At 35.5% G+C, this 25,505-nt stretch overlaps 1 protein-coding gene across 1 annotated transcript in view; it reads right to left on the bottom strand.

Annotated features, from left to right (window-relative positions):
- The window catches only part of l(1)G0020 (RNA cytidine acetyltransferase l(1)G0020), a 219,217-nt gene that overhangs the window by 61,187 nt on the left and 132,525 nt on the right, over positions 1–25,505 (bottom strand). The window contains exon 21 of the mRNA XM_090388438.1: positions 24,922–25,109. Coding sequence (XP_090244564.1) covers positions 24,922–25,109 — 188 coding nt within the window. The remainder of the gene's footprint in view (positions 1–24,921; positions 25,110–25,505) is intronic.

A 25,505-nucleotide genomic window follows, 5' to 3' on the forward strand; every position in this document is an offset into this window, starting at 1 on the left:
ATGCTGGTGCAGTGCAGATTGACCGTATTTAGCCAGTCAGGGGCTTGAACCCCGGTTTACTCAAAGAGCTGGCGTTACAGCACTCTTGCTCTACCACTCGGCTACGGAGGCCACATAGATAGCCTATTTGATATGTTGAGGGAAAAAAAAAGAAAACAAAGAGCACACACACAGGAACAATAAATGTCGGACTTCTATTCCTTCGTTTTTGGTGATATCTGAGGATTGACAAATAGTTTAATAAAAAAAAAAAAAAAAAGTATAAAATTTTATGAAAATCCATCTATTGGGAGTCGAGTTACTACATGCTGAAGGATGGACAAAGAGATAATAATTGCCGGCTTTCTGTTTGTCCGATTTTAATGAAATCTGGAATGATCTAGCAAACTCGGCAAATATCTCAAAAGAGCCAAATATAAAATTTAATGAAAATTTCTATCGACTGGAAGTCGATCTATTGGATGCCGATGGACTGACGGATATGGTGAAGACAACAAGCGCTATACGAATATATGCTAATGCACCTGAAAAAGGAATTCACTTTTATTTATATTTTTTTATTTAGCGTTACTGTGGCAGTTCCATGACTCAAGAGCACTTCATAGCTGGTTGCCACTGCACATATTTATTGTAATATCTTTATTGCAATCAGCGAGAATAAGTAAATTTTACATGTATGCCTGATGCAATGCCCATAACAGTAAAAATGCGGGGTTTAACATAGAAACGAACTAAAACTCTAAAAACAAATAAATAAATAAATAAATAAATTAAGTAAAATTAAATTGTATTTATTAACAAAACAGAAACTTTGTATCCCCCAGTATGAATTTCTGTTTGTGTGCTCCAGGGAAGAAGTGATGGTAACCGCTAAAAAAAAAAAAAAACAGAAGAGGTTCATTTGAACTCTCATACTAGCCACGAGGATTATTTAAATATTAATGAATAAATAAATCATATGCAAATATTGTTCAGGATTTGATTGTTTACATTGTTATTGAATTTTTGCCAAGACAACGAAAGGCCTCGAGACGTCAGTGTAGTGTAAATTTTTTTTTCTCTGTAAAATTCCGTTTTTCATTTAAAAAAAATTCTACAACCGTTGGCCGAGACCACTAGCGGATCCAGGATAACTTTATCCAATATACGGCCACCAAATTGGTTCAATTAATTTTGTCACTGGTGGATAATACTCCATACGTTTGCATTTCGCCCACATTTTTGCAATTCGACACGATACAGTCCACTTGGTCTCAAGCATAAATAGTGGACTATTAGGACAGGGAACTCTCGTTTAACTTTGACCAACTTAAAAGACAAATTATTTTTAAAAACTAAAATTACCGAACGATAATACAAATGTGCTCATTCACTAAATGCATTATTGTAAATCCTCGTTAGTGTGAGTCAATATGACATGTAAAATTGAAACGTGACGGCCGAAGGATATAGATTTTTTAATGTTTGGGTTCATACGATTCTGATTTCAGGTATTTCAAACAATGCCATCAACTGTTCAAGACATACAGTACATATCTTACTTTCATTGAGTACACGCGCCTGAGATTATCATCTTGGAATAGAGATGAGCTGCAAAGTTTTTCATAACTAACGAGCTTCCAAGTTGTGAATCTCTATATGACAACTGCAACATTCTTAGTTTCTATTTTTTGAAGTGAAACTTCTTTAGGCGCGCCCCAGGCAGTTTTCACATGGGAGTAACTTGCATCCGTGGATTGACAAAACTACCACGAGCGATGCATGACGCAGTCAGTACCATTACAGCGCGGCCACGGTGTAACTCGTAAGCGTGTCGCGTTTACGTTTTAAATCGCTATATCTCAGCGTCTAGCAGTCCGATTTTGAAATTTTAAAAACCAAAATATTTCTTTCGTCATTCTCTACCGTATTTCATAAAAAATTTCGACGAAAAAAAAATTATAATTCAACGTGCTGAAGACTAATAGTGAGTGTTGTAAGGCGTGTAGAGTACGTATATGTGTAATGCGACCACCGAAACCACCTCCATTGAGTACAAAGCAGAGATCCGTAAAAACTTTGTAATAAACTTGTAAAACGATTGTAAAATATTAAACACTGTAACACTGAAATAATAAACGTTTAAAAATGATTCTAAAGAAGTGTCACTAACTTCCGTTATGCGTGTTCGGCACGCGCCCGCGCATACACAATTTTTTTTTTTTTTTTCACTTAAAATTGTTACAGTTTTAGCTTTTATCAACGCCACAGAGTAGCAGTACTGCTCTGTGATCAACGCCAAGGAGAAATGTAGAAGTAAGTGTGATGTCTGTCTGTGTATGCTGGTGCATGTATCCATCACTTTTTAAATGTTTGCATAATTGACAGTTTTATGTATTTGCACATCTTATCCTTTTTTTTTTTTTTTTTTTTTTTCATTTTTATATTTAAATACTTATTTCAAGTGAGTGGCGCTATTGTGCGATGCGTAATGAATTAAATTAGCGACCTGTAGTAAAAACCACAGAGATCTTACTAATCTGTGGTAAAAACGCTAAGAGTAGGTTTTTTTTTTTTTTTTTTTTTTAATTCTTTCAATCGTCTTCAGAAACCTGCTTGTCAATCGGAAAGCCTTCTGAACTTTGATTTATTAAGGAAGTCAGTTGAACGTTTTTGCTTAATTAATATAAGCGTTTTCTAGCCAATAGGTCTATAACAGTTAGGCTTAATACTGATAGTAACGTGAATCAGACTTATCACAGAGGACAGTGACAACACAACGTCTCAAGTAAGAGAAGGAAAATAAGTTCCTCGCGAACTTCCATACCAAATTTCGTGGTGATGCACTAGATTACAGATAGAGCAGTGGGGAAATATTCTTTTAATCCCTCTTATTTTAATACCCTTCTGCTTAAGCTTAAATTATTCTTGACAAAAGCGCTAGTTAATGTGGTAGGTTTACAGTGTCCCACCACTATTTTTTTTAATTTTATGGACTAAATTTAATAAATCTTTATCTGACAGGTAAAAGTAGAACAACTCAGTGTAAGTTCAAATAACAGAATATTGATATTCGGTATGATTTGTGTGTGTGTGTGTTTTTATGTTTACTATTTTGTTAATATTATTTCACAATCACATGATTGCTGTTTACTTAATAATATCACTATTTTTTTTTTTTTTTTGCTTATAATTTTAATGTAATATTACTTATTTTACTTGATAATTTCTTAATAGTTTTATCCTTGTTACAAAATTTCTTTATTTTCAGTCCATATATAGAAGCTCATGAACTCCCATTACATCTCAGGAGGAAAATGTTGCTACATAATTGAACGCAATATGAATACGAATAATATTCGTATTATACCTATACGAATACCAAAACACGAATTATTTCCATATGATTCCGGAAATATTCAGCGATTTGTTTTTGCAACTATTCTTTTGGAAATTGCGCACAAACGATCGCGAAACTAAAGTTTAGGGTAAACTACAGTTATACGTGCATTACAGACAATATAATTTGCATATGAACAGAAAAAATAGGCATAACAATTTGGCTTGAAATGCATGATTGCTAGGCCAGGAAACACGACACTAAAACAGAACAGAAACCAATTAGCCATTTCCTAGAAGTAACGCAGCCCATATTAATGCAGACAAGGTCGTGTCTTATACAATGAAGTTTTAAAAAAATAATAAACAAATAAATAAAAACGAAAACTCAGTACTGCAAGGTCACTCCCATGTGAGTTTAGAAAGAATAAAGATAAGCATTTATCTCTAATATTACACCAACAAATATCGAATAAGGTTATCATTCAACTTATAAAAAGTTAATATTGAGAAAAACTCAATACGTATTTAGTATTTAAACCAAGGTATTAAAAATAGTATAAGTGCAATACTTCGAACAGCAGTGCACCCCAGTCCAGGCAAGAACTCCTTGCCGTCTTTTTCCCCAACTTTTCTCACCTGGTCTCCCGAACTGTAGGACTGGCTCTGCCAATTGTATTTAATTTGCGAAAATTTGCTTTAGCCAACGGGTGGTTGATTGCTGGAACAAACTTCCATCGGTCGTTGTGGAAGTCGATAGCTTAAATAAATTCAAAATTAAAGGAAGAACTGGATAAACTTTTGGAGCGGATGGGTAGGAAATGGGAATTTTTTTGGGGGGCTGATGCTATAAGCTTGTTTTCTTGCGTCATATGCTTCTACTAATGCTAATGCTAATTTTTCAGTAGCTGTTGGTAAACAGCTTAATGCTGGTCTCAGCCGCAGTCCTTGTAAACCGAAGTACCTGTTTAATCCTATATCGCGTTTCATTTAAGCGCAGTGTAAAAATGTTATGTTCAACGTCAAGTGAAGGTGGTGCTTAAGACAGCAGATAGCAGCAGAACGGAGACTGCTGAAAACAGTCCGGGAGCAGTCTATTCCAGGACTGTTTTCAGCAGTGATATGCTAGATGGAAGAACTGTGTGGCAGCAGAACGGAGATATTTTAAGATGGCGTAAAAGAACCATTTGAGGTACGAGTTTGTAAATGAATACAAACTACAGTTTGGAAACTTTTTTGATGCAACGTTGAATAATTTCACCACTTTCTTCTGGAGTAGGAGAGGATACTGACATAATATCTGGGCTTCGTCTAGGTTCGATGTTGTTTCAAGCTAGCTCCTGTGTGAGTATGAAGCTGGTGGTTGTTGATGTTTCTTATGAAAACGTAAGTTCCTGTGATGGTGGTTTTGCCACTTTTCACTTTTGCAGAGGTCCAGTTTCGGATCACTTCAGGTATCAGAAGAAATTCTCTGGCGATCTCTTCAATTTAGGTTGTAGTTAGCTGATCTCAGATGGAAGGAATAAGGTTCCCCGTGAGTTATTTCGGGGTTTTTCATCCCGTATAACATGCATATCTGCCAGTGAACACACACACACACATTCTTGTACTGATACCACATTGGTGCAGTAAGACCAAAGATTCTGAAGCTACCAGCAAAAATGTAGACCGGACTGTTGTTCTTCATACCTAAACTGGCTTTATTGTGACTGCCCTTTTCTTCTTAAAAAATCTTCAAATATTACTCTTTCTTAAAGGATAAATTGACCAAGTGGGTTTTTATAAAAGAATACACGATAAGAAAATGAAGGTTTACTGTTTTAGCTCTAACATCCTTAATTTGTTAATGATTTTGATGTCACTGACTTCTATAACTGAAGATTAATTGCAGATTTATTGTGCAGGTTACAATCACGTACAGTATCGGCCTTTTCAAAATTGCAGGTTGATATCGGTTATGAATATCTATATTAACTACTTAATTTTCTCATATATACATAAACTACGAGTAAAACTTATAATTACATAAACTGCGGCTTCCACCATGTTTTTGAAGAATGGCAGAAACGTTGGAATAAGTGCATTTCATCAAATGTTGAAAAATAGGACCATCAACCTTCCACCTTCCACCATGTTTTTGAAGAATGGCAGAAACGTTGGAATAAGTGCATTTCATCAAATGTTGAAAAATAGGACCATCAAATATGGTTGATTAATAAAGGTATATTGTGAAAAAAAAATTACATTCTTTATTGAACAGCCCTTGTAGGTAGAGTATATCTTATTTCTAACCTATAGAATAATATTGTTATGTTGGTATCAGTAATTTAAAGTTTCTTACTTTTTTTTTCCCCAATACGAGGCTCACGCACTCGTGGTTACTGAGAAATCCTTCCAATCAGCCTCAGCATAAAAATAATTTATCTACCCCTCCATTAGAACATGTGTGTCAACAAGTTGCTATCGATTTACAGCTCATCTTCAAACTCAGCGAGCCAACTTTACATCGCCTTCATTCATTTCTTCTAGTTGTTCAAACAGCTTCTTTCCTTCATATGCACATCCATAAGATTATAACCTACATAAATTCTGGGTATTATTGATTTCTGAACTCTTCATGTTTGGAATTAGTACAATAAAGTGAGGAGGGGAGAAAACATCGATTTTTTTTTTTTCTCGCTAAAAATATTCATGCAACTCTAATTGTAAGTGTTATTTTATTGTTGCAACTTGACGGAATTGATTCATACTCCTTTGAAGACTGTATGTCACTGTGCGTGACAAAAGTAATTCGTTACTTTTGTTTCGATATTCGTAATTTTGTAATTATTCCACACCCTACCATTTTTGTTCCTTAAGTTGATGGTAAATGCAAATGTATGCAACTTCCTTTGTTTCGGGCCAAAAACATGTGGAAAAGAGTAGGAGCGAGGGAATATGTGTGACACTAAGCACAAGTTTAAGCACAAGTTTAAAAACATCTAACTGTCATAGAGAAAGAACATGTCCGGAACTCACAGTCTTCGAGTATGAAGTGGTGAAGAAATAAATGCCGTAAATTTCAACATATTAATCAATAATTGTATTTTAATGAATCAGTTACATTAATTTCTGAGTGACAACCATGTATATGATGCAAACATTTGACGATACCCTTTGGGACACGGCTTGACACCTACTTTAGGAAGCTCTTCGCTAACCAGTAGTGCTTTTTTATTACAATGAAATCGGCAGCACGTCATACTCATGCACGTATTGTTTGTAATTGAATACCCAGATTTTTTTTTTTTTTTTTTTTTATCTTTAGGACTCTACTTACATTTGGAAATGAGGATGCTTTTGACATCTATTGCAATGTCTATTACAATCATGTTTATAAAATAATTAGAATAAAATTTACTGTAACTTCTATATTTATAATAATAACCGAAATAAAACTGAAAATATAATTATGGATTGCGTCTTTTGATTTGCTCTGTATTTTTGAATCCGCTGTCTTTTGAATCGCTCTGTATCTTTTGAATCGCTCGGTTACCAAAATTATTATAATTTTCATTTAGGAACAGTGTGTTGTTTTGAAGAAAATATATGTTAACCATTTTTGAGTATATGTTTGTTCACAATATTGGCCTCGAGTTTTGCATCTGCACAGATAAATCATATATAATTCGAAAAATCTCAACCAGGAATTGACTTTAAATTGTAACCAGAAATTAGACTTCATTTTTAAATACAAAATCAAGTAATTGACGAGTCTTGATTTACAATGTCAAAAGACTGACATTGTAAATCAGGATGCCATAACCAGTAGTGTAATTGTAATAGCTAAAAGAATCTCCTCTGTATTTTTATTGTTGCGCATATACTTGATTAAATCCACACATAGTCATCTTTTTTTCTTCTTCTTCCTAACTATTCCTTGATTTATGCCCCCTAAGGTGCGTAATCTGAGCAACAGATATGAAGTTCTCTGAGCAGTGCAGACGGGCGGCAAGAGTAGCCCGTCTGCACTGCTCATGATGTCTTGTCAATGATATACAGGAATTTTTCTAGCAGGGATAAGGAGGTGATTATTCCCTTGTATAAGGCAATGGTCAGGCCACACCTTGAGTACTGTATACAGGTCTGGAGGCCTCATTTCAAGAAGGATGTAGAGCTGCTGGAACGAGTACAGAGAAGGGCAACAAGATTAGTGAATGGAAGAAAGGGTTGCTCTTACGAAGAAAGGCTTAAGTTTTGAAAATTACAGTGTCTGGAGACTAGGCACCGGCGAGGTGATCTGATAGAGGTGTATAAAGCCTTGAATGGTTTGAGCATGCTCAATGCCGATAGGATTTTCCCTCTTGCTCAGAATAATCACCTGAGAGGATATAAATTCAGATTGAGGAAAGACAGATGTAGGATAGATGTGCGGAAATTTGCCTTTAGCCAGCGGGTAGTTGGTTGATGGGACACACTTCCATCCCTTGTTGTGGAAGTTGATAGCCTAAATAAATTTAAGGCTCAGCTGGACAGGCATTTTGAACGAACGGAGGGGTGAAGTGGAAATGTTTTTTTTTTTTTTTTGGCTGATGCTGCATAAACTTGCTTTCTTGCATCATATGCCTCTACTAATGCTAATGCTAATAACAGGAAGACTCCCATTCAGCATTGAGCTCTCTCAAACCATTCAAGGACTTATACACCTCAATTAGATCACCTCGCAGGTGTCTAGTCTCCAGACGCTGCAATTTGCAGAACTTAAGCCTCTCTTGGTAAGAGCAAACATTTGTAAATTCCACTTGGATCACAAAATGTCATATATAAGATTGGCTTAGACCTCCGTCAAAGTCTACACTGAAAATATCAAAAGGTTTCAGTGGAGAAATACCATACGGCCATTTCGGAGGTTCTCGAATGCTGGTTTAGTATGGTTGTTAAAAGATTATTTTGGGGGACAGTTTAGCAACTGGTGAGGATGGGTCAGAATTTATAGTTTCGCCTCTGAGTTTTATAAAGTAATGCATTCTAGCGAGTTGCTAATAACCAATCTAAACTAAATTCCAAGCCGAGTACATAATGTACTGTTAATTATTATTTTTAAATAACTGTTTTATTTTGTTGATTAACAATAATTACTGATATTTCTAATTTGGTACTAAAATAATTTTGAAAATTTGACTTTATTGAAAGATATTTGACAATATGTGCTGGTAAATGTTAGGAGTCAGTACTCTAGCGATAAGTTTAGTATTCTTTAAAAAAAAAAAAAATCAATATGTAAGGCAGAACTCGAAATCTTACCTAGTGATATGCCGGGTTAGGCTTACCTGTATTATTATTTTTTGTCTACTCACGAATCTGTGGTTTGGCAAAATAACGATCAATCGTGCAATTTGGTTAACTGCAGGTGTCACTCAGAATTAGTGAGAGGTGTACCAATGAGAGGTATACATCACGGAACTTGATTGGTACCGAATTGATGAATCACAAAATATGGAAAACCAGCTGCTTTGTACCGTTTTCTGTTATTGCACCCGAAGTCTTTTTATGTTAGACAAAAACAAAAGCCACTGAAATGTAATGTTTATAGCTCAAAAAACTTGGAGCCCCAAAAAAAAAAAAAAAAAAAAAAAAATCAGTGTTGAATCTAGAACTACCGGAAAAGATGCGATTTGTCTAATACGTGAACCCCAGTTTGTATGTGTGTGTGTGAGAGAGAGAGAGAAGAGAGAGAGAGAGAGAGCGTTAATTGTGCGGCGGATATTAGTTCTGAAGGAGTGTTCCTGACCCTCTTAACATCACTGAAAACTACAAACTTTGGTTAATTCTTGCATCGCTGATATAAAAGGTTTATGTGCAAAATTTTAAACTCTTTGTTTTGTATTTTTTGAAATCTAAATAGAAATTAATCAGATGTCATCTAGTTATGTTATATACCAGGAGTGGCCAACTTAATTTGTGATGCGATCTACTTTTTTTCCTTCAAAATGTGCCGCGGTCTGCCGCCGTAGACTAGTGGTCAGGCGCGTGGGTGCATAAGTACACGTGTCTTGAGTGACCGGAGTTCAAGCCCGTGACTGCTGAATACGGTGTTGCTTCTTGTATTCTGTCTATCTTGTGAACTCCTCTGACCGTTTGGTCGTCCCGGAGTATAAACAGAAAATTTATTTTATCTCAAAAATTTCATTGCACAAATCGAGGGATGACTGTATATTTAAAATTCGTCGTGATCGACCGAAATTAAATCTGCGATCGACTCGTTAGCCACCCCTGTTATATACGATTACAGAGGCATAATTAATTACTATTGCCAAGCTTGTATTGCTTATATATACAAGCCTTTACTTCCTATCTTTTATCGCTACCAGCAGCAGCGAGCCTAATATTGAGATAAAATATAATAAATTTGCTTATTTGTAGAGTGCCAAGCAATAATTTTATTTACCATCTTCTATTTCATCGTAATGAAAATAGGTACTCTGGTCGCACTCAAAAAAATTAGCATTTTTTTAAGTAACAAATCTATCTTCGACAATCCTTGTTTGTGAATAATTATTACTTAAAAAAAAAAAAAAGATTCATAGTTGCGTATTCGTTTTTCATAAAATTTTGGATACTTTAATACCGATAAATGTAGCGATTACACTATGAAATAAAGAGACACAAGACGTATTCACAGATTTTATTGATAACACGTTAAACTTACTTTCAGGTACTTATACGCAGTAGATCTACAATCACTCTGAAACATTCCTAGAGTTTAGTCATGGGAATAAATAGCGGAATGGCAGGTTATTCAGCTTGTTGAAGGAGGTCAGTGATAATAAGCGAAAGAGCATGCGCAAGCTGATCTTATGCACTTCTTGAAGGAATGAACTATAAGCACGGACTTGCATGGAAGTGCCATTGTGAATTGTATCAAGATTTCTGTTCTGGTTTGCTACAGATGTGATGAAAGTCATTTTAATCTAATTATAAAATTTATACTAATTCAATATTGCGCACAAAATTAGTACATCGGGTATTAGTTTCTTGTAACGTACAAGAGAAAAAAAAAAAAAAATAGAAACATATTAACATTTAATCAATTTTATTTAAGAAAAACATGCGAACATTTACACATACAATATTCCCCCCTCCCCATTATAATAAAACGACGAGAAATTGTAAATATAACTTATCCTGAAGCGTCGAGAAATACTGGTGGAATAGCAGGGGTTCGATCTGATGCTCGCCAGGAGTTCTAAAAAAAGTGTAAGAAAATAATTTATTTGGTTAAAATTGAATAAATAAATTTCAAAAAGTAATTTAATTCTCGTGCTTTCTTTGATGGCTTTCAGAAATGTTTTGCGTACATAATATGTATAATTTTGATAAAAATATAATTTGTGTGAATTTTAGTCTTTGTATAGTACAATCCTTTAATTAAAGAAGATTCCTACAGTTGGTCTTTTTTTACGTTTGTGGGTTAGAGTAATTTTCTGTTAGGGATTTGGCTGCGCTGCGCTTCGCTTACCAGGGAAATAAATACTACGAGCGTCATTTGTTCTTTATGATTAACATCGTGTAAAATGTTAATGTTACAAACACGCTATAAAGAAAAATATTAAATAATATCTTCTGGCCTTGGCCGTATTGAGAATAAATGGAAATTTATTTAAAGTTATGTGAGCGTGTCAAGTACATTTTAGTACCAATAAAATTATTCAAATAGACGGACTCCAATAAACAGAATACTGGTAAATGTGATGAATATCAAATAAATAATATACACTGTATCATACTACAGTAAAGTAAAATAATACACGGCTAAAATCGATAAAAAATAAACTACAAAATCTGACAGGTGTTGCTTTTAAAAGCAACAGCTTTTTTACTGACTCTACGTTGAGAAACTACCACAGTACATTCAATATACTGTACTAAACTAATTGCTTATTTACAGTCGTTTCCTGAATCCACTTTGGGTTTCTGTTATTAAGTAAAATCAAAAATGAAATGAACAAAGGCTATTTATAAAGAGCAAAACAATGGGCCAAGGAGTTTTCATGTATGTGAATACAAAGAAGAAAAGAGTGAATCAGATTGGACCTCTTGCATAATAGGTGCGGGAAGACCTTAGATAACTTAGCTGATGTTTCAGATGAATTGAACAGATACTTTGCATCGATATTTATAGATGAAAGACCATGGTGAGGAGAAATTTCAAGTGAAGCCAAGAAGCATTAAATTTGCAATATTGAAATTACTGAAAATTTTTTATTTGAAAATCTTTTGAGCCTAAAGTTGAGTAAGACTCCTAGAGTTGGATGGCATACATTGATTAATTTTGAAAGAGGTGGAAAAGAGTGCATTGAACCATTAAGATTAATTATGAGGGCATCATTATTAGGTGCACTATAGCCAGTGCAGCTTATGCACCATTAAATACCCATAACACACGCATCGTTACTGGGGAAGGAGCCCGTGACCACCAAATGCGGAGGATGCGGAAAGGTCAGAGAATGACCACCGCATATCCCCGGAGCAATATGGCCTTAGTTGCTAATGTTCCTAAAAACCAAATAACAAATAACAATAACTGGGGAAGGATCTTGGGAGAGATTTCTTTTGACTGGAGAAGTGCCAGTGTATTGCCAATACACATAGGCAGCTCTAAGACAGAAGTGGGTACCTACTATGTTGGTCTGACTGCAGTTTTAGGGAAAATCATGGAAATATTGATCAAGAGAACAACACATGGTCATTTAGTCAGAAGTGGAATTCTCAAGAAAACACAATATAGTTTTGTAAAGAGAAAATCATGTCTAACCAACACAGTTAGCTATTTTGAAAGAATCACTCAATAAGCAGAATGTAGAAAATAATTTCAATATGGAGTTTTACAAAATATTTGACTCCTTATATGGAATGCAGGGCAGGAGGCAGAGGGTTGTGATTAACAGTTATTCTTCAAACTGAGCTAACATAAGAGTAGCAGCATTATTGATCCTTGGGGTCCCTCAAGGATCAGTAATGCTGCCATTATTGTTTCAGATTTTATTACATTACATCAATTAGCATTAGTAGAGGCATATGATGCAAGAAAGCAAGCTTATGCAGCATCAGCCAAAAAAAAAAAAAAAAAAACTTACACTTCACCCCTCCGTTCATTCGAAATACCTGTTCAGCTGAACCTTAAATTTATTTAGGCTATCAACTTCTACAACAAGGGATGGAAGTCTGTTCCACCAACCACTACCCGCTGGCTAAAGGCAAATTTCTGCACATCTATCCTGCATCTATCTTTCCTCAATTTGAATTTATGCCCTCTCAGGTGATTATTCTGAGCAAGCCAAGATGTGATGTCAAAATTTTGCCAGTGACATTAAGATTGATAGAGTAGTTAACGGTCAGTGTAAAACAGCACTTCTACATAAGTTCTTCAGAGATAGTCAAGAAGTGATAGCTATGTTTTAATGCAAAAAAATGCAAGGTCTCACAATCAGAAAACAACAACCCAAAAGAACTTACACAATTGGTGGGGTTGAATCAAAAAAAAAGCAGATGAAGAAAAGGATTTGGGGAGGGTTACCGTATGGGTAAATACGACATTCTATGTGCAATGTAGACAGGTGGCATGGAGGACCCATGTGGTGCCTTATCGATAAATGATCAACAGGACATGTTTGCTTGTAGAGATAAAGATAAGGGTTGTTAATGACAGTATATGCTGCTGCAACAGGGTCTGGAAAAGTTGGGCAGATGGACTGAGAAGTGGCAACTGAAGTTTAACATTGACAAATGCAAAGTACTGCATATGGGTAGCAGTAACCCCAGAAAAATGTACCAACTGGATGGTGTTATACTCAGGGTAGTGGAGAATGAAAGACACCTGGGGGTAATTGTGCAGTCAGATATGAAGTATTATGAACAGTGGAGACAGGCTGCTAGAGTAGGTCATGGGGTCTTGTCAATGATATACAGGAATTTTGTTAGCATGGGTAAGGAGGTGATTATCCCCTTGTATAAGGCAATGGTCAGGCCACACCTTGAGTGCAATCTGGAGGCTCATTTTAGCAAGGATGCAGAGTTGCTAGAAAGAGTACAGAGAAGGGCAACAAGACTGGTGAGGGGAAAAAAGGGGTGCTCTTATGAAGAAAGTTCTGCAAATTGTGAAGACTAGCCACCTGCGAGGTGATCTGATTAAGGTGTATAAGGCTTTGAATGGATTGAGCAAGCTCAATGCTGATGGGATTCTTTCTCTTGCTCAGGTTACAAACTTGAGGGGCCATAAATTGAGGAAAGACCATTGTTGAATAGATATGCGGAAATTTGCCTTTAGCCAGCGGGTATTTAAGTTGATAGCTTAAATAAATTCAAGGAAGAAGTGGACAAACTTTTGAAGCAAATGGATGGGTGAAATGGGAACGTTTTTTTTTTTTTTTTTTTTTTTTTGGCTGATGCTGTATAAGCTTGCTTTCTTGCATCATATGCCTCTACTAATGCTAATGGAGGTCGAAGATGCTGACCTAACTGCAACAAGAGGAAAGATTTGGACTTAGGCTACACAACTTGGTAATTAAACATTTAGAGGGGACCTAATTAAAGTCTATAAGAGGAAAAAGTAAAATAACAAAGGCAAAATTTCATTGCTGTGATTCCAGAACTGGTGACTATAAATTGAAATTAAGGGAAAAGAGGTTTAGACTGAATTATAGGAAATTTTCTTTCAGCCAGCAAGTTGTTAATTACTTTAATATGTTTCCTCCATGGTGGCAAAAGTTGACAGCTTGGTAAAATTCCAATTGGTTGGTGCAGAAAATACATGGGACTCACTCTTGCACCCATATGGCTAATACTAAATGTGAAAATTAGATTAAGCTTTAATGCATTGAAAACAATCCTGGACAATCTGGGAACCAAGAAATTGTGGGCCACTTTGGTTCTGCTAATGCCAAAGTACAAGTGGCAGAAAGTACAGGCTTGAGCAAATCTTCGGGGAGAAATTTCAATATCATTGATTTTCTTGATAGTATTATCATTAAAGTGAGATATGGGTAGACCAGTATGTTTGTTATTTGGTTTTTAGGAGCATTAGCAACTAAGGCCATATTGCTCCGGAGATATGTGGTAGTCATTCCCTGACCATTCTGCATCCTCTGTATTTGGTGGTCACGGGCTCGAACCCCAGTCTAATCAAGAAGCGTGTGCTACACACTGCTGCTCCTAGCTACAGAGGCGCCTAGACCAGTATGAATTGGATTAAAAGCAACACTATGAATTGAATCAAATGCAATTAAAAGTGTATGGAGTGGCAACATAAAGATTCATCAATGAAGAGATGCAATTCAAAGCTCTGCCATTTCCTGAAAAATTCATGTGTTCCATTTTTTGGGATAACAGAAGGGTTGTCCTTGTGTATGTCTTGGAACAGGGAACACAATTAATTCTGTTTGCTGTGTGGAGACACTGAGGAAACTGAAGACACAAACTGTGATTGAGGTCAGTGAAGAAACAAAAATTTCTCCTTTAGAATAATGCCAGAGCTCATACCAATGTCCTGAAAGATGAAACCATGAAATTTGGGTGGACTGTTCTATCACATCGTTAATAAAGTTCTGATCTTGTCCCATCAGATACTCACCTGTTTGACCTTGTCAAGGATGTCCTTCATGGGAAACACTTATAGTAATAGTAATGGAGCCATATGATGCAAGAAAGCAAGCATATAAGCTTATGTAGCTTCAGCCAAAGAAAAACAATTTCACACATCTATTCCATCTAAACGTTTGTCCAGTTCCTCCTTAAATTTATTTAAACCATCAACTTTCACAACAACAGATGGAAGTTTATTCCAGCAATTAACCACCCACTGGCTGAAGGCAAATTTCCCAACATCTATTCTATAACTGTCTTTCCTCAATTTGAATTTATGCAGCCTCAGGTTCATAATCTCAGCAAGAGGAAGAATCCCATCAGAATTCAACATGCTCAACCCATTCAAGGCCTTATACACCTCTATCAGATCAGCTCACAGGTGCCTAGTCTCCAGCCACTGCAATTTGCAGAACTTAAGCCTTTCTTAGTAAGAGGACCCCTTCATTCCCCTCACTAATCTTATTGCCCTTCTCTGTACATGCGGGGCGCCTCCGTAGCCAGGTGGGAAGGAGCAGCAGTGCGTAACACATGCTTCTTGATTAGACCGGGGTTCGAGCCCGTCACCACCAAATACGGAGGATGCGGAAAGGTCAGGGAATGACCACCGCATATCCTGGAGCAATATGGCCTTAGTTGCTAATGCTCCTAAAAACCAAATAACAACAACAACAATATCTGTACATGCTCAAGCAAATGTACATCCTTCCTAAAATGAAGCCTCCAGACCTGTACGCAGTACTCAAGACTTGGCCTGACCATTGCCTTATACAAAGGGATAATCACCTCCTTTTCTCTACTAGCAAAATTCCTATATATTATTGACAATACCCCATGACCTGCTCTGGCAGCCTGACTGCATTGCTCATAAAACTTCATATCTGACTGCACAATTACTCCCAGATCTTTTTCATTTTCTACCACCCTAAGCGTAGTACCACACATTCGGTACGTTTCTCTGGCGTTACTTCTACCCATATGCAGTACTTTGCATTCGTCAATGTTAAATTTCAGTTGCCACTTCTCACCCCATCTGCCCAAATTTTCTAGATCCTGTTGCAGTAGCACACTGTCATTAACAACCCTGCCAACCTTTGTATCATCTGCAAACTTTGACATTAAGCTTGATATACATTCATCAATATCATTGATAAAATGATATTGATAAAGCGGATCCAAAATCAAATCCTGGGGGACTCCACTAATAACATTAGTCCACGAAGAGCAGCATCCATTGATTACCAGTCTTCTCCCACTCAATCACCCTTTTATCCATTGTAGCAACTTACCCTTAATACAACACTGCTCCAATTTGTACGGTAGTCTTCCATGCACAACAGTGTCAAAAGGTTTCCTGAAATTCAAGTATATGATATCAAAATTATTTTTGACATCCAGTTCCTTTGTAACCACATCATAGAATCCAATCAAATTTGTCAGAGAAGACTTTCCCTTAACAAACCCATGCTGTGTCAGAATTATTACTGCAGTCTTGTCTAGATGATCCTGCAATGCATCTTTAACAAGTGACTCCATTATTTTCCCCGGAACAGAAGTTAAAGTGGTCTGTAATTACTCGTGTCACCCCTAGATCCCCCTTTGTGAATTGGGGATACATTTGGACATCTCCAGTCAATGGGGATTGCCCCCTGAGTCCAAGGATGCTCTCATAATTATGGCTAAGGGTTTGCTTACTTCCTTTGCCGCCTCCTTTAATATAACTGGATAGATACCATCCATCTCAGGTGCCTTTCTTATGTTTAACTTCAACAATTTGTCCTCCGCTTTGTTCTCAGTTATTACAAAATCATTAAGCACCCCGTTACAGTGATAAACTTCTGACATTTTCCTCCCTTAATAACTCCTCGTGTGTGTGTGAATGTAGATGCAAAATACTCATTCAGTTTGTTTACTATCTGAGCAGGATCATCAACAGTCGAACCATCGATATTAAGTGGACCAATCTGATTCATCCCCTTCCTTTTAGAGTTTATATAAGTAAAGTAGTCCTTGCTGCTTTTCTTAGCATTGTTTGCCAAGATTTGTTATAATTTGCCTTCACTTGCCTAACCTCCTTTGTGACTTGTTTACAGACTAGCTTATACCTGCCATAGGCTTCTATGTCACCTGATAATTTTTATGTATCCCATGCATTTTTCTTCTCTGCCACGAGTCTCATTAGTTCATCTGACATCCATTTAGGCCTAAACCTTGAACAGTATTTCTTAATCAGTATGAAAAGCCTAGTAGCTTCCACGATTAGTTCCTTGAATGCTTCCCCCTTAGAATTTGCTGTTGGTGACATCATCAGTTGGTCCCACTGTACAGAATTTAAAAACTGTCTGAGACCATTGTTGTCACCTTTATGGAAGCAAAAACCCTTCCCTTTACTCCTGATAGTAATTATATCTTTGCTGCTGATGTCAAGGAGAAGAGTGGTTCTTGGAGGCCGACAGCAACTTTTTTGAGGGAGGAAACACTGAGCATTGGCAAATATGTGGAACAATAAATATAAGTACTTGATGTACTTTGAAGACCAGTTGTCATTTTGGTTGCTTAAATTTTCATCAAGGCAGCTAGAGCTACTGGCCTGAAGTATATCATGTTTTTAATTTGTGTATATTGTGCTCAATTTACCTGTTTAGCAGGACAAAAAAACTAACTGCTTCCAGGAGAAATAAAACTATGTATCCCTTTCTTGATATGGGATTAGTCAGGAAATGATATCTATTAGTTCCTGATTAATCCCATATTGAATATAGTCTAATAAAGAATATATTCATCAGTTGCATAAACATTCAAAGAATGTTTATGCAGTGGAATGCATAAACTTTCAGGGGAAGTAACATAAATTATACAATTATACCAGGAAGTATTTCTAATTTTGCCCAGGGGTAGATTGAACCCAGACCTTTTCTACCCAGTGTGAAAGAACAGCAGGTATCCACATGGAGGACATCATTATGATCAGCTGTGTAAGTAGACTACATAATACCCTCATTTAAACTTTGACTACTACATGTACAGGGTTATTCATTTACTGCACAACCTATTGGTAATTTGTATTTAGTGAGCTCATTGGATGTCATTGGATTTGGCATGAGATATATTTCACTCTATATCCAACAGATATCTAGACAGAGATGACAGCAATGGTATTTGAGGAGCTATACAGCATTTATTAGTACATTGCATAACATTTTTCCCCTGAGAAGAATGTGCTTGGAACATTGCTTTAACAGTGAAATCATTTTTGCAATGTCAAGAGACATTCAGTAATAAATATCCAAACAGGTGTGTACCAAATAAGCCTGAAAATAAGGCCAAAATGTTGCAAACTGTACTTTCATAATTAGAATATATTTCATAGAGTTGTATTAAACATGCTAACAGAATGAATGTATAAGCTTTAATACAGGAAAATCTCAAATCTGACATCTTCAGGGATATAGCAAGTTCCAGATTTTTGAAAATTACACATATTGCCTGAGTATTCAGGGATTAATCTATTATTTTATTATATGATATGATATAGTAGCTCTGATCCCCGTAATCTCCACAGAACTATAATTGTCAGCATTAAGCCAAAATGTTAACCTGTACTGCCAGAATGGTCCAGTGGGTGATGTACTTGTCTGAGAAATAAGTCAGGTTTGAATGCTGACTCCAGTATGAATGTTTCAACTGTCCAATATTTTTTAATATGAGGTATAAGTAATGCTACAAGGTGTGACAATAAAGTTTCGAGAATAATTTTGTTTCTGTCAAAGTGGCCACTTTGACAGAAACAAAATTATTCTCGAATAAATTTCATCCTGTCGAGTTGCATCCTTCCACAAGAATAATTGCTGAAAAACTAAACATTAATCGGGAAAGTGTTAGATTAATTTTGACTGAAAATTTGTTGATGAGGAAAGTGTGTGCAAAGCTGGTACCGAAAAACCTCTCTCATGAGCAGAAAGAAATTTGGTTGCGACATTCTCAAGAGATGTTGGAAAGCATTGAAGATGTTCCAGATTTGCTTTCTCACGTGAGTACAAGGGATGAAAGCTAGGTATTTGCGTACGACCCTGAAACAAAAAGGCAAAGTTAACAATTGAAGGGAGCTTCCTCGTCAAGACCCAGAAAAGCGAGAATGTCAAAATTTAAAAGTGAAAACCATGTAATTTGCTTTTTTGATCAAAAAGGAATCGTCCACAAAGAGTTTGTTCCACCTAATTAAACTGTCAATTGACAATTTTACCTTCAAGTTTTGGAAAGGCTTCGCAAGTAAGTCAACCGAGTTCAACCTGAAATTGCTTCGTCATGGATTTTGCATCATGACAATGCTCCTGCACATTCCGCCACTGTAGTGAAAGAGTTTTTAACTTCAAAATCGATCACAATATTGCAGCACCCTCCGTATTTTCCTCATTTGTCTCCTTGCTACTTCTTTTTATTTCCTCGACTAAACAGAGTCATGAAAGGAAAGCATTTTCAGTCAGTTTCTGAAATTCAGAGTAATGTAATGTGGGTATTAAAACAAATACCAGAAAGTAAGTATCAGAAATGTTATGATCAATGGATCCTAAGCTGGAATGAGTGTGTACAGTCTGAAGGGGACTACTTTGAAGGCGATGGCCTCACATCTGTATAATTTTCAAAATAAAATTTTTAAATGAATTATTCTCGAAACTTTATTGTCACACCTCGTCTATGATTTTGGCAATTGAATATCTCACAAAATGATTTTATACATTACAAACAGTGGCATAACTAGAATTTTTGGGCCATATATAAAGACCACCAAAGCCCCCCTTTTATTAATGTGAAACACCAATCCCTTATTCGTAAAAACATTCTTTATAATTTACCTTTTAATCTAAACATTTAAAAAAAGTTGGTACATCAAAATAAGCAATTCAATAATGTATAACGGTATAATTACATTAATTTATAAATTTGGTTCTTATTTAAAAATTTGAATTTTTAAATAAGAACCAAATTTGTTCTTTATATAATAAGAATCACTAATTAGTTCTTTAACATGTTTGCTGCTGTAAGGCAAATTTGTGTCGAAATGAACTACAATTTTTGTACCTTAACTCACATATGCATCCATTCAATTGCAGTCAATAAATGATCACTGTAAAAGGAAAGGCACATGAAACAAACAAACTGAGTGATATCAGCACACTGATTGAACTATGGGCTATCACATTATAGCTGGGATTTTGTTTAGCATCAATTGCACTGTCTAGAGAGCACTATAAAAGCTGTATACTTATACTTGGTTCAGTTTCATATGGTCTTTGCTTATGTTGAAGTTATTTTATCTAGTTTAGTATTTTCCACAAGAAAAAGTAAAATTTTTTGAAGCTTATGCTCGCTGAATTTTAATTCTTTAGTTTGTGAAAAACTAAACATCATCCTTAGTGTGTAAAATTACTTTTAAAAATACCTTACTGATAAAATTTTGTGTAAAAAAATGTTTTCCTATAAAATTTACCCTAAAGGGTTGTTATAATGGATCCACAGTCTGGAACACTGGAACTGAAAAGGATCAGGGAGGGACAGTATGTTGAAGCTGATGACATTGAATCAGAATTCTGTTCAAGTGATGCTGATTCTAAATCTCATTCAAATGCATCTGTTGATATTAGAATACTAAAATAAAAAAAATTAAAAAAGATGCCAGTGATACTTGATGTGACGATTCTTCACAAATGAAATCACTTCTGTTTACTAAAATTGTAGTCTTTTGTTTTTTTTTATTTAATAATAAATGACCTTTAAATGCTACTTACCATTACTGGAAATGGAATAAATAATGCATAGTGGTTCCCTATATAACAATATTATTATTATTGTACAGTTTTCTTTCTATAAAATTTATAAAAAATTTTTTAGTGGAACAGACATGTGGGCCACTATGCTTTGTTAATTCTTGCACTGTGATAGCCATGCTTCTGGTTGCAAATACATAGTAACAATGACATGCAATCTAGGAAATATGTGAAACAGAAAACTGGTGTTTGAAAATTAATAGAACATAATGCATAAATATGGAATTTACAATCCCCCCCCCTTTTTTTTATAATACAGCCAACTTATTTTCCCTCTGCCCTTGGTGACTAACCTCAGAGAAATATTCAAAAAGTTGCTTAATTTCTGCAATACAAATTACACTGTGTTGTTGAGAGAGCAATAATTTGTTATCACTCATGTTTCCAGAAATGTATAACTACTTTTGAATGTGTTATTTCTTACTAATACATAATCTAGTGTCTGTGTAATGTCTTTGAATAGTTATGTCAGAGTGAATGCATATTTTTGTAAGCAAGGTAAACACGTTCAGCCATTCTGTAACCATTTTAGCTAAATTCTTTATAATTTTTAATAAAATTTTATTGTATTACAAGTAGTTAACACTTTATTAGCCATATGGTGCTAGAAAGTCCAAGACTTTTGCTGGATAACCTGGTATATACTGTATAATGAAAAATAAATGTTTGATTTAAAAGTACAGCATCTTTGTTTATTTTTTCAATGTGAAATAAAGATACACAGAGAAAATAAGTAACTGAAAATCATTATTTTGTAATAGTGGAGACTAGTTTGCTCATAGTGCCTTCCACAGTCTATATTTCATGATCTGGCACAGACCATATTCCAAAGTTGCAGGATTAGAGGAGTTTAAGTGAATTATGAAATTCCAACTTTGTGAGATTCGTATCTTTTAATGTGCTTTTTAAATCAATGTCACATTTACATTTTATATATTTATCACGCTCACCTGAGAAAATTTTGCCATATACAACTTTTTCTCATCAAAATTTATTTACAAAAACTGGATATTAGTGTTTTTATGTATCTTATTTATGCAGTTTCTAAGTAAGCTTTCTTTTTCTATAGCCCTATGGCACCTGGACATGGGATCTAGCATTCCTTATTGGAGTTCTCTTCAGTCTCTTGGCGTCACTTTTTCACTTCAGTAACAACTTCATTATTTTCCCTAAACTTTTGTTCTAAGAATGACATCCTATACCAAAATGATGGGAACCTGAAGGAATGGGAGCTGGACTGTATGGCGAGCAGGGCAACATACAGTCGAAGTTCAGCACAGTTTTGTGATTACTTTTCTTGTTTGTAAATTGGTATATGTGTTCTTAGCCCTATTGTGTTAGAGAAGAACATCTTCCACGTATTTTTCTTGTTGAACCCTCCATAAATGGCTATTAAGTTTGTTAAGAGGTCTAATGTATACTAATAATGCACATGTCAGAATTTATGGCATGTTCTTTGTACATTAAAATCATACCTCTCATGTCACAGAAGACAGTGGTCATAAAGGAAGTCTGTGGAAGAGTCTGGGCAATGTCACATTGTGAATTGTGGTTTGATTTTGTGATTTGTAGATAAAAATGGATTATGTGTGTTTCATCATCAGTTGTAATCTGTGAGAAAGGCTTCCTCACCTTCATATCATGCCAGAAACTCAAAACCCATTTCCTTTTTCTAAATTTTGTGGTCTCATGTTACTTATGACTCAAAACATGAACACACTTTTGAATAATCCTGTGAATGCAGTAATTACATTTGCACTTCCACCACTAATTTCAAACTGTAGTGATAGTTTCCTGTATGCAAGAGGCTGATCATGTTAAATGATCAGCTTGGTGTATACAGGAATGTATCATCCAGATACTGCATGTTGTTTGATGTTATTGTTGGGTTTGATGACTACCATTCCATTGATACAGTCAGCTTTTCTTTGTTCTGATGCATCCCTAATTGTGTTGGTTCTAACAATAGAGTGTCTCTTGGTAATTTTTCAGTTATTTAAGGATATTCCTCATTGTTTCCTCTTTTATACTAAAACCTTACCACTACTCATTTACATGCTATTCTAGTACCACCTGTCATAATTTTTCTAATTCCATCTAAAATAGGAAAAGTTCACTACTATTGTTAAGTTTGTAACTTTTTTTTTTTTAAATAAATGAAAATATTTTTTTTCTGAGAAAAAAAAAAACCGAGGCAAAACTTTCTGAGAAACCCACATGTATTTTTTCTGTGATTGAATAATAAATACATTTAGGTGTAAATTTCTTTTCTTCTGAACAAAATTTATGTAAAAGAAATTAGTAATCTTGTGTAGGCTAATACAGCAATAAATTCACTCTTTGCACTCTAAATTTGAAAGAAATTCAAAATCTACTAATTGATTCAAACATTACACTGTAATACAGAAAAATTTCCAGTCCATTTATTTTCCTACAACTTTCTAGGTCTGTTTTTGTTACTGTTCAGATCACCTAAGCTGATCTAGGTCAGTGTATAAATGCTGTCAATATTGCAGCATACAAGAGACTCTTGATTATCTGGGTTGCAAATTAACTGGGATCTTTATAGTCCACAGAAGTAAATCAGTCACTAAATAACAAAAAGAAATACATAGAAATCTGCTGCAGGTGTTGTTTGTTTGTTTACATTTTGTATTTTTTTTACCACTGCATGGTTAATTTTAACATTCTTGTTCTGATATATTTGTGTTCATCCATTATGTTAAATTGGAAAAGGTTTGTTCTTTCGCTCAAATAAAAACTTCAGCTTGTCAGCAAACATAAACAAGCACTAAAGTGTCAACTTTAACAAGTCTCTACTTGACTAGATGGAATGATGTGGAGACACTGCTCCCACTAACAAAATGATCCATCACTATTATAACACATTGGGATGAGAGGATTCCTAAAAGAGTGTCATAAGATTAAGAAAAACTCTTAATCAGAAAATTCATATGTAGACCACATAAACTGACTTAATTACAACCATTCTCCTCTGGTAATACCTTCAGCTAATTTGTGACAGTAGATAGCTGATATTTGCTTCAACATGTTCCACAAGATTAAAGTTAGGACTCAGTAACTGGTACCAATTCCTGACTTGAATTCTGAACATCATTCTCCTTAGACCAGATGACTATGCTTACAAGTAGGTTTTGTGCTCAGAATATTATTATGGTAATACTATAGTATGTTTAGGATCCATTTATGCAGAATTACCATAGTGAAGGTAATATAGAATTGTCTATAATGTCAATATAAGACATGAATGTGAAGGTTCAAAGCTACATCAAACAGCTGCATTCTAAATCACAAGCTGTCTCACACCATGGCACATTAGGATACTTCCTCCATCAAACTTCATTTATAGAATGGTGCATTAGCTAGCTTAGCATTATCTAAGCATGCTCTTCTTCCACATCACCATATGACCTGAATAGTGTGGAGCATAACATTAATTCACAGGATCTCTCCCATAACACCTCTCTAGCATTATTTATGCCCAAACATCAGTAATGTTGAGGAAAATACTAGTAGTAACAGCTAGCATGGATCACAGTACAGAGATTATGCAGTTTCAGTGGTTTGTCAGATGCCATTCTAGTTTATTTGTTGTTGCATGGTACTGCAATCTATTTGAAACTTTCAAAATCAACTGCAACTGACATGGTGAAAAGGTAGAATGGGTAAACAATACTCATGGCAGACCAAGAAAATTTAGAGAGGGACTGGTAATCTCCAAGGAGGATCATGTCATTCATTCAAACGATGAGACCAGATATGCATGCATCAACAGGACTAGCTGTAGGGTCTTGTTTCCACTGCAGAACTGCAGCTCACAAGCCAAATGACTACTAATATATGGCACTTTATTTTATTTTATTTTTTAGAGTGGTGTATTGCCCATGATCCTCAGACTCTGAACTGATAGTGTCTGTATGGAGGTAACGGCACATAGTTATTCAACTTAATTTATAGTTCATAAAGTCAAAAATGGTTGTGGATTGCCCAAGAACATTACTTACTAGGTTATATTTTCCTAACAATGAAATTCGGGGCAAGAGGAAGATGCTGTTTCTTGTGGCTTTGTCTGAGGCTGTTACATAGTATGTAGTATGTACACTGCCCTACACTGACTGTTTGGACAATTCCATACTACCTATGCTGAGGTAATATTGTGGAAATAGATTTTACATGTACCAAAATCACAACAGTCTGAGCCACAAAGTTGGGCATGTAGGCACCTGGTTTGAAGAGAACAATATTGGGAAACTGGTTCTTATCAGCAAAATAGTCTTGACTTGATTCTTGTGGATACCAGAATGTAGCATTATCCACATACCTTTCCTGAAATATATATAATTGCTTAAGAAGATAGAAAAATTTTTGGCGAAGGTAAAAAAGCCAACACGAGAACTTTGGGAAACGTTTAGTGGTCAAACGCGTTTCACGGTACCACAGCTTCTCCCTGCATTCTTGGTAAACAGACGGCGCGTGTTATCGGTAATGGCAGTAGAAGTCGATAACGATGTATTGATTAGTTTTTTCTCATTATTAAAAGCAGATTATTGGAGTTCATGAGTGTAATGCCTTCGCAGCTGAAATTTATTTACGGGTACACCCTCCAGACTGCCTCAATTTTAGGGTGTTTATCCCCCCCTCCCCATTGTTTTAACCCAATAGAAAACGACTTCTATTGCAACTACTGATAACATGCACCGTCTGTAGAAGTCATTTTCATAT

This window comes from Mastigoproctus giganteus, chromosome 14, assembly GCF_048544385.1.
Source record: "Mastigoproctus giganteus isolate SK-2022 chromosome 14, ASM4854438v1, whole genome shotgun sequence".
Classification (NCBI taxonomy): Eukaryota; Metazoa; Arthropoda; class Arachnida; order Uropygi; family Thelyphonidae; genus Mastigoproctus; species Mastigoproctus giganteus.